The sequence below is a fragment of the Dipteris shenzhenensis genome, unplaced genomic scaffold (assembly GCF_047967505.1).
Source record: "Dipteris shenzhenensis isolate YYH24624 ecotype China unplaced genomic scaffold, Dip_SZ_1.0 scaf0541, whole genome shotgun sequence".
Classification (NCBI taxonomy): Eukaryota; Viridiplantae; Streptophyta; class Polypodiopsida; order Gleicheniales; family Dipteridaceae; genus Dipteris; species Dipteris shenzhenensis.
The window spans coordinates 309232-317985 of record NW_028239847.1 but is presented as its reverse complement, the minus strand read 5'-3'; the positions used below and the strand labels follow the sequence as shown (position 1 = coordinate 317985).

The 8754-nt window shown below is 45.3% G+C and overlaps 1 protein-coding gene across 1 annotated transcript; it reads right to left on the bottom strand.

Moving 5' to 3' along the window:
- Window positions 1-1263: 1263 nt before the first annotated feature.
- LOC147878127 (uncharacterized) lies at window positions 1264-8306 on the bottom strand. Its single transcript, XM_087372400.1, has 3 exons — window positions 7973-8306; window positions 7758-7858; window positions 1264-1599 (listed from the first exon to the last, which is right to left on the bottom strand). The coding sequence occupies exons 1-3, from the start codon at window positions 8163-8165 to the stop codon at window positions 1474-1476; spliced, it is 420 nt and encodes a 139-aa protein (XP_087228526.1). The 5' UTR covers window positions 8166-8306; the 3' UTR covers window positions 1264-1473.
- Window positions 8307-8754: the final 448 nt, after the last annotated feature.

The following is an 8754-nucleotide window of genomic DNA, read 5'->3' as shown; positions in this document are numbered from 1 at the left end:
GCTTGAATGATAGAGGCTGACCACAATCCAGGGGGTCCTGGTGTACAGGATCTGTAGCTATAAATGTAACCAGCCTAGAAACCCTAAAACAAATCTTTGAACAGCTTTGAAAGCCTGAAATTAATTGGTAATCAGCCTTCAAACCCTAAAAACGAATCACTTCTGGTAAAAAGACAGCTTGGAGCCTCAATTTGCAACAATTGAATGCCAATCATAGCAGCAAAAGACAATTTGCAGCAAGTGCAGTGTCTCCTCCTTCCCTTCTCTCCCAACTCACCCTCTTTGTTGTGAATTATATATATCTAGATGAATCTAGGAACATTCCGAAACTCATCCTTTAAAAACACAACATAGTGCAGTTTCAATCTCATGATAGTCACTCACAAGGTTGAAAACCATAAACTCCATCATGCATAGCAGGGACTAGCTACTATGACATCCCCACTGACGTCATCAGTGCCCAACAGTGGGTGTAGACCATAGTATAAAATATGCTCTCACACATACAAACCCACACACCCACACATACTTGAGCATCCATTTATACAAGTCTTCGTACTGAGTTTCTGTCGGTACTCAGGTGAAGGGTAGACTCAGCCATGACGAAGGCTAGCACTAAAGGAGAAGGCTAATCAAAAGGTAGTCCAAAATCTCTTCAATCAAGCTACAACTGCTTGTGAAGTCTAAACGTTTTCATTTTAGTCTCTCCCCAACGAGCATCTAAATCTATCTAGCTGATAGGGCAACGCACCATTTAAGATAGAAAGAATTATCACAAAACCAGCAGGCCGCAACTTGGACGAAAACTTCACAAAGTGAAATTTGCATGTCCGCTAATGCAGGCAGAAGCATATACCTAGATGAATCCAAGAACATTCCCAAACTCATCCTTTAAAAACACAACATAGTGCAGTTTCAATCTCATGATAGTCACTCACAAGGTTGAAAACCATAAACTCCATCATGCATAGCAAGGAATTATTCCAAAAGCATGTGCAAGCGTTCGGTAAGGTTCCTTCAAAGCAGTTTCTTGTTAGAGACAAAAACAGCTCGACATTAACCTCCTTGTCCCTTTTGGTAGTCTTACTGTTGCCGTATTTGCATAAAAAATTGTAAGCGATAAAATAGCATTTCAATCATAAAGACCAACTGCAGTAATATGGGTGCATAAGTGTCATTGCAAATGCTCTTGCTCAGAATCAAAGCTTATTAGTGTTTCAAATAATACTTCTACACTATGCAAAATTGTGAGCGATAAAATAGCATTCCAATCATAAGGACCAACTGCCATAATGTCATTGCAAATGCTCTTGCTCAGAAATCAAAGCTTATTAGTGTTTCAAGTAATACTTCTACACACGCTCACTCAGAGTTGAAATCAAAACCTCCTTACACAAACATACCATGCTGTTGGAATCCTCGTAAAAGGTCACGTACAACCACACACCAGCCCAGCTTGACAAGATTATCAAACTACTTTGATTGTAAAATCCCAACAAGGCTCTCAGAAACAGCTGTTCCAACAGATGACCTTTGAAGAAGCCATTGCATGATGTTCACAAACTGCTTACGATTGCTCCGTTCTCTAGACTTGACAACCTGGAATGCATTCTCCAGTTGGGGTTAAGATGACACAAATAGCAAGGAAAATGATAATTCACTCTGATGTTTGCACAAATGTAATAATGATAATCTTTTAGATTGACATGTGAGTAAAAAGGACAGTCCGTACATCAGCATTAAAAGCCAGGATCAATCACATTTAGAAGAGATGTAATATCAAGAGTGTTGGAAAGGTCACCTCCCATCTGTAAGCCCCATATGTGCCCAAAAGAAGAGAGGAGGGTACCCGGTTGATGTGCAGGAGCATAAGGCGAAGCAGAGGACAGCAGCCAGGACCCAAGAGAAGAGGCTATGAACTCACGGACAATGTCAGCAGTAGCACGGAACAGTACGGAGCTGAGGCACACACGTGTGGGCAGATCAGGGAGCCAAGAGGCCTGCTGGGTCGGTTGGTTGGCCAGCCCTTTGGGCCTACAAAAGGGAGGGCCTTGTGCCCACATAATTCATCTTCTGGAGCAGCCAATCCACTAGCAAAAGGAGCATCAGCAGGGCTACCTTTGGGCCTACAGTCAGGAGGAGAAAGAAGTACCTTGTGCCGCAGATAGCACACAGGAGGCTGCCCACCTAGGCTGGTTTCCAGACAGCAAGGTGGAGAGGATCATTCTGGACGGAAAGTCTACAGATGCTTGAGGTGGAGTACGCGGGCTCGAGTCTAGAGATAGCCAGCAGATAGGAGAAGTACCTTGTGGTAAGATCAGAGGACCACACCATTGGTGGGACTCTGGATCTCTCTCTTTTGTATTGTGTCCATAGCTTTGGACGGAAATATATTATTTTGGTGTCTTCTATATCCAGCTGGTTCATTGTCCATTGATAAGTCTACACATCTATCCTATGCACATAAGTTTAAGAAGTTTGTGATTCCACACCCCACACCACTGTTGGAAAGGTCACCTCCCCATCTGTAAGCCCCCAAATGAGGAGAGTGTGGGGGAGGGAGACCTAAGGCAGGATGTGCCCAAGAGAGAAGAAAAAGAGGGGGCTGCCACATGGGCAACCTCTCACAGGATTGCAACCTGCAGATGGCATCAGCATGGCAAGGGTAGTGGGCAGGTGAAGGGCCTGCAACAGACCCTGATGATGGCGCGGTACAGGCGGGTCAAAAGCAGGAAGTACGGATCTGTACGGGCTGCTGCAGGGCAGTGTACGGAAGAGGTACGGCCAGGACAAGGCACCGGCAAAGGGCTGCAGCAAGGCGCAGTATAGTGGGGGTCTATGGGCAGGTCTATGGCTTGCAAGCAGGGCTGGCAGGTGGTAGGACAGCAGCAGCAAAGGAGCTGGACCCTGCATGGAACAAAGGGCCAGCAAAAGGGCCCTTATATAGGGCTGGTTGGGCTGATCCAACCAGGTCGGTTGGGCCAGCCAACCTGGTCTGTCCAGTCGGCCCAGTCAGGGCAGACTGGTCGGTATTTTTGCCAGGCCTTACGGCCTATAAAAGGAGAGGCTCAGGCCTCATTTCATTATCCAGCAGAGCAGCTTTGGAGGAGCAGACAGGAGCAGCAGATAGGGCTTCCTTGGGCCTTTTTCCAGGAGGTGAAGGAGACCTAAAGAGTGCTGCAGACTTAGCTCCAGGGAGAGGCTGAACCTAGACTGTCTTCTAGGGCAGAAGGTTGCTGAGATCATCATCTTCTGGAGCAGCCATTCACAAGCAGGTTGGAGCAGTGGAACAGTTATCTTGGGGCCTACATTCAGGAGGACCAAGGGGACCTGTGTGCTGCAGACAAAGCTTGGCAGGGGCTGCCCACCTAGGCTGATTCACAGGCAGTAAGGTGGAGAAGAACACACTGGATGGAAAGTCTACAGACGCTCAGGGTCGAGCACGCGGGCTCGAGTCTAGAGATAGCCAGCAGATAGGAGAAGGACCTTGTGGTTAGATCAGAGGACCACACCATTGGTGGGACTCTGGATCTATCTCTTTTGTATTGTGTCCATAGTTTTGGACGGAAATATATATTTTGGTGGTTTCTCTATCTGGCTGATTCATTGTCTATTGATGAGTCTGCACACCTATTTTATGCACATTAAGTAAAGAAGTTTGTGATTCCACACCCCACACGCACACTGTGTGAGCTCCTAGGCATTACTATAAGTCTTCCGCTGCGTGTACTCTCTGTTGGGTATTTTCTAACATGGTATCAGAGCCCAAGTAGGAGGCTCACAGGTGTGGGAGCTTGAAGGCAAGGACCTTGCTGAAGGACGACCCTGATTCAGACGCTCTAGGGAATCGACTTCCACGACTGGAGGATTGTGCCCTTGCGAGAAGGAGGGTGCCTCAGGTTCAATCAGGTGTGTTTAAAGTTTGTGGTCCCAGTTATCTGGAGATGTACTTTTGTTGCAGACCTTGCCAAAGGAAGGAGGGGTTGAAACAGACCCTCAGAGCATGGTGCCTGGAAGACTCCAGGTTGTTCACTCATTATGAGGGGGACAACTGGAAGATCGTGGAGGCTGGGTTCCTCGAGTTCGAAGGCGGGAACGTGACTGAAGGGGGTGGTGCTAAGAGGTGCTACCAAAGATGGACCTGTGTACCAGGATGGTGTGCGGAAGCGGAACCGGACTTGGTGGAGCAGGAGCCACTGGATGAAAAGCCAGGAAAAAATTTCGACACTGAAAGGTTCCAGAGGACTACGACCAGGGAGTTACTGGAGCATCTTCATCGACGTGTTGGCATTGGGCCGAGATGTGTCGGTGAGAGGGGGTGTTGGAAAGGTCACCTCCCCATCTGTAAGCCCCCAAATGAGGAGAGCGTGGGGGAGGGAGACCTAGGGCAGGATGTGCCCAAGAGAGAAGAAAAAGAGGGGGCTGCCACATGGGCAGCACCTCACAGGATTGCAACCTGCAGATGGCGTCAGCATGGCGAGGGTAGTGGGCAGGTGAAGGGCCTGCAACAGACCCTGATGATGGCGCGGTACAGGCGGGTCAGGAAAGCAAGAAGTACGGATCTGTACGGGCTGCTGCAGGGCAGTGTACAGAAGAGGTACGGCCAGGACAAGGCACCGGCAAAGGGCTGCAGCAAGGCGCAGTATAGTGGGGGTCTATGGGCAGGTCTATGGCTTGCAAGCAGGGCTGGCAGGTGGTAGGACAGCAGCAGCAAAGGAGCTGGACCCTGCATGGAACAAAGGGCCAGCAAAAGGGCCCTTATATAGGGCTGGTTGGGCTGAGCCAACCAGGTCGGTTGGGCCAGCCAACCTGGTCTGTCTAGTTGGCCCAGTCAGGGCAGACTGGTCGGTATTTTTGCCAGGCCTTAGGGCCTATAAAAGGAGAGGCTCAGGCATCATTTCATTATCCAGCGAGTACTGCAGACTTAGCTCCAGGGAGAGGCTGAACCTAGACTGTCTTCTAGGGCAGAGGGTTGCTGGAGCAGCCATTCACAAGCAGGTTGGAGCAGTGGAACAGTTATCTTGGGGCCTACATTCAGGAGGACCAAGGGGACCTGTGTGCTGCAGACAAAGCTTGGCAGGGGCTGCCCACCTAGGCTGATTCACAGGCAGTAAGGTGGAGAAGAACACACTGGACGGAAAGTCTACAGACACTCAGGGTGGAGCACGCGGGCTCAAGTCTAGAGATAGCCAGCAGATAGGAGAAGGACCTTGTGGTTAGATCAGAGGACCACACCATTGGTGGGACTCTGGATCTATCTCTTTTGTATTGTGTCCATAGTTTTGGACGGAAATATATATTTTGGTGGTTTCTCTATCTGGCTGGTCTATTGATGAGTCTGCACACCTATTTTATGCACATTAAGTAAAGAAGTTTGTGATTCCACACCCCACACACACACTGTGTGAGCTCCTAGGCATTACTATAAGTCTTCCGCTGCGTGTACCCTCTATTGGGTATTTTCTAACAACCAGACTGTGTGAGCTCCTGGGCTATTCTATCAGTTTTCTGCTGTGCGTACCCTCTGTTGGTCAATTTCTAACAAAGAGAGCATACTACAAAAAGTTTTAACATTCAGTGTCTATAAACACAAGTCCCTATAAATATTTGGGGGCAAAATCAAATGGGTTTAGCCTATGTGACTAGAAATGTTCCAAATTTTCTAAATTAGCTACAGAAACCCAACAAAGTAGGTCTACTCACAAGATCTATTCCATAACTCTGCAAAAGTATAGCATGGGTCACTATGCTGCGGCATCCTATGTCACCATGTTAGACCCAATGTGTAACTTCAGAGACATTTTCAGTACGTCCCATATACAAAGTTTACTTGTCACAAAAGCTGACTTTGGCATTTGTCTTCGAACTTTCTTTTTCCCAGGAACTGAGATACTATTGTCAGATGGAAGCCACATAAGTCCTATCATACTCTTATCGAATAAAAAGAGAGCTTAATATCATAACTTTTAAGACAATTCTTGGATGACACATTTGCCACTGGAATGTAGACCAAATTTCACATTTCATAACTGGTCTTGAAATATTCCACTGAGAATGAACAGAATGAAATATTCCGCTGTTTTGAGGCATGGTATAAAATAAATAGTTGAGCATAGTGACCCGTTGGATCCATGGACTTACAATATTAAAATTGTAGCATGTTCATGATCTAATCGGTGGGTGCAATTGGTATTTTTCACATTAGTAATGTTTTCAGATAAACTGACTTGCTTAGGAGTGTGCCAATGACTAAAATGGCTCCCATTGAGCAACAGTCAACGTGTAAGTTTCTTGAAGGCTGTGGCAATCAACCCCCATCAGGTCAGCGAAACCAACAAGTTTAAAGCAATCCTAAGGTTGACTATGGATCCCTACAAATTACAATACACTTTTAAAAAACAAAATGCTCAAGAAAGTCAACCCATGTAGATAGGAATTTTACATAATCTTGGCTAACAAGAACCTGGAACTGCATTTAGTGTAGTGAGCAGCAGAACACAACTTAAAAGACAAGGAGTCAAATGAAGCTCACTCATACCAGTGCCCTAGATTAAATCTATATCCATGTATAGAACATTTTTATTGAGAAAAACCAGAATTACCACCCAAACAAAATATACTCATTCACATCCACTTTCGACAGGCTTCTGGTGAGATCTGTAACATGCACCTTATGTTTTGTTGCTTTCTAGGTCAACATGTGCAAACACGGGTGGAATCTCCCAATATTTCTCTCTTTGTAGAATTTAGCATCATTCGCCATCAAAGATCCTTTTGGCTTATGACCTCTCTATGAAATTGTATGCCATTTGAATGTCTCACATTCAAATGGTGAATAGAGCCGAAGAGAGTTATAGCTTAGGCAGAAGCATAAGCTGAAACCATGAGATTAGATCTTTAACCAAAGACCCAGGGCTCGAACATGTGTATGAAAGTGCTCAAAAACTTGCACAAGATGGAGGCTTAAAGCTGAATGTGGAGCAGCAAAATAGGATACGAGTAAAGTAAGGAGCTTGTCCTGTTATTTACGTGCTAGGCAGAGAAAAGATTGGGAAAAGCATCAAAAGGTCAACTGCTTAAGTCTTAAAAGAGAAACATAAAACTTGCATCCCCAAGTAACTCACAGAAAAGTGTGAAAAGGTCGATTTCTACAATCTGAAAGAGAGACATTACAAAATGCACGTCCTCAAGTCAATTTGCTCAAGGTAAGTTTCTGAGAAGGAATCCTTCACAATTGCCATAATTATATTCCTTCAAAGTATCCTACTACATTTCTTATTGGAACTGATTGTGATCGTAGGCAATATGTTAGATCATGATTGTGTTGACCGCCTTATGTTTTAATGTAGTTAAATTGTTTTGATCATAGACCCCGGGACCTTCATAAGACTTTCTTGCTTCCAAAAAAATATTTTCAGTGCTTGGAAGGAGCCGTAGGCCCTCCGGTTATCTTCTGTCCTTGCATGGTATAGATACTAGCTTCCATTAATTTAATTATTTTATGTCATGTTAGTCTCATAAGACCTTGCTGGTTTCAATAAAAGGTCTCCTTTGTTGGTCCATTGGCGCTTAATTCGTTTCCTTTGTTCGTTTCGTCCACACTCTTTCTTCTTGAGGATCCCAATAAACACGCTTCAAAAGTTTGCCAAACTTTATACAAATCGAACAATTTGTATAATGAACAACTTTGTCCAGACTGCAAAATGTGATGGGCCAATGAATTTGAAAATTTGCAGATATGGGGTAATTTGGCGTACATGCTCCAATAAGGGTACCACCAATTTCTCCAAGGTCATCCCTCTTTCTGTTGCAATTTCTGCATGCTGAAGAAAGGCCGTGAGGGCTCGACCGATTGGACCTGGGAGCAAGGTATAAGGCAATGCGCGGTGAGGTCTTCTCATCCAAATTCATCGGGGGGGGGGAAAAAAACTGACAAATCCGATGACACAAAAAACTGACAGAGAAAGTGCACCTGTTTCGTGATAAGCATCATCGTGGGAGGTAAGCCGTTGTAGCTCCTGATGTTTAGCAGAAAGCAAAGTGTTGAGGACGCGACCAAGGGGAGGAAGCTTAGATTGATTGAGGGATTCTCGTATGAAATCGGGGGGCAAGCTCCCGCCTTGTGCTTGATGAAGCAAGGAAGCAGTCTCCCAATCGTAGTCCATGACAAGAGTCTAAATGTGTAAAAGCATACTGTAGCTAGCTAGCTGTATAGACTCACACACTATATAGCTAGTACACACACTCTCCTTTTCTTTTCTTTTTGGTTTAAATCCACTTGTTTTTGGCATGCCGCATAGCGTTTGTCTTGGATTCTCTTATTATGGGAAGTGTGTACAAGGGTGTTACTTTGTTTACACACTCTCTGTGCCCAAGATGCAATAAATGGACCGTGGGCGGGTAATCTCACCCGTCCATGAGCCTTGGGCATGCGCACGCACTTGTAAACACTCATTACATGAATGCTATGATAGAAGGATACCCTTAGAGGGGATTTAAGGGTTGTTATAATCTAAGGGTGAGGTTGTCACATCTCCATTAGCACCCCTATATATGGATGAGGGAGTAATTCTCTGATCTATCTTGGTTCCGAAGTTTAGAAGGTCCGAATGAGGAAACATTCTCTATCTACTGCTGCAAATCCGTATTTTGTCTACTTTTGACTGTGTTTCCTATATGATGTACTGAGTTTGCAACAGTAATGAAATGGATATCAAGCACTATTACTTATTTTGATCTTTACTTGTTCCGAAT

Bases quoted from the DNA above. Each gene is read 5' to 3' on its own strand.
- LOC147878127 (XM_087372400.1), bottom strand. From the start codon at position 8,165: ATGGACTACGATTGGGAGACTGCTTCCTTGCTTCATCAAGCACAAGGC. The intron at 7,859-7,972 runs GTGCACTTTCTC...CCTTGCTCCCAG, and splicing joins TGATGCTTATCACGAAACAG to GTCCAATCGGTCGAGCCCTC. The intron at 1,600-7,757 runs GTACGCCAAATT...AATGCATTCCAG, and splicing joins TGGTACCCTTATTGGAGCAT to GTTGTCAAGTCTAGAGAACG.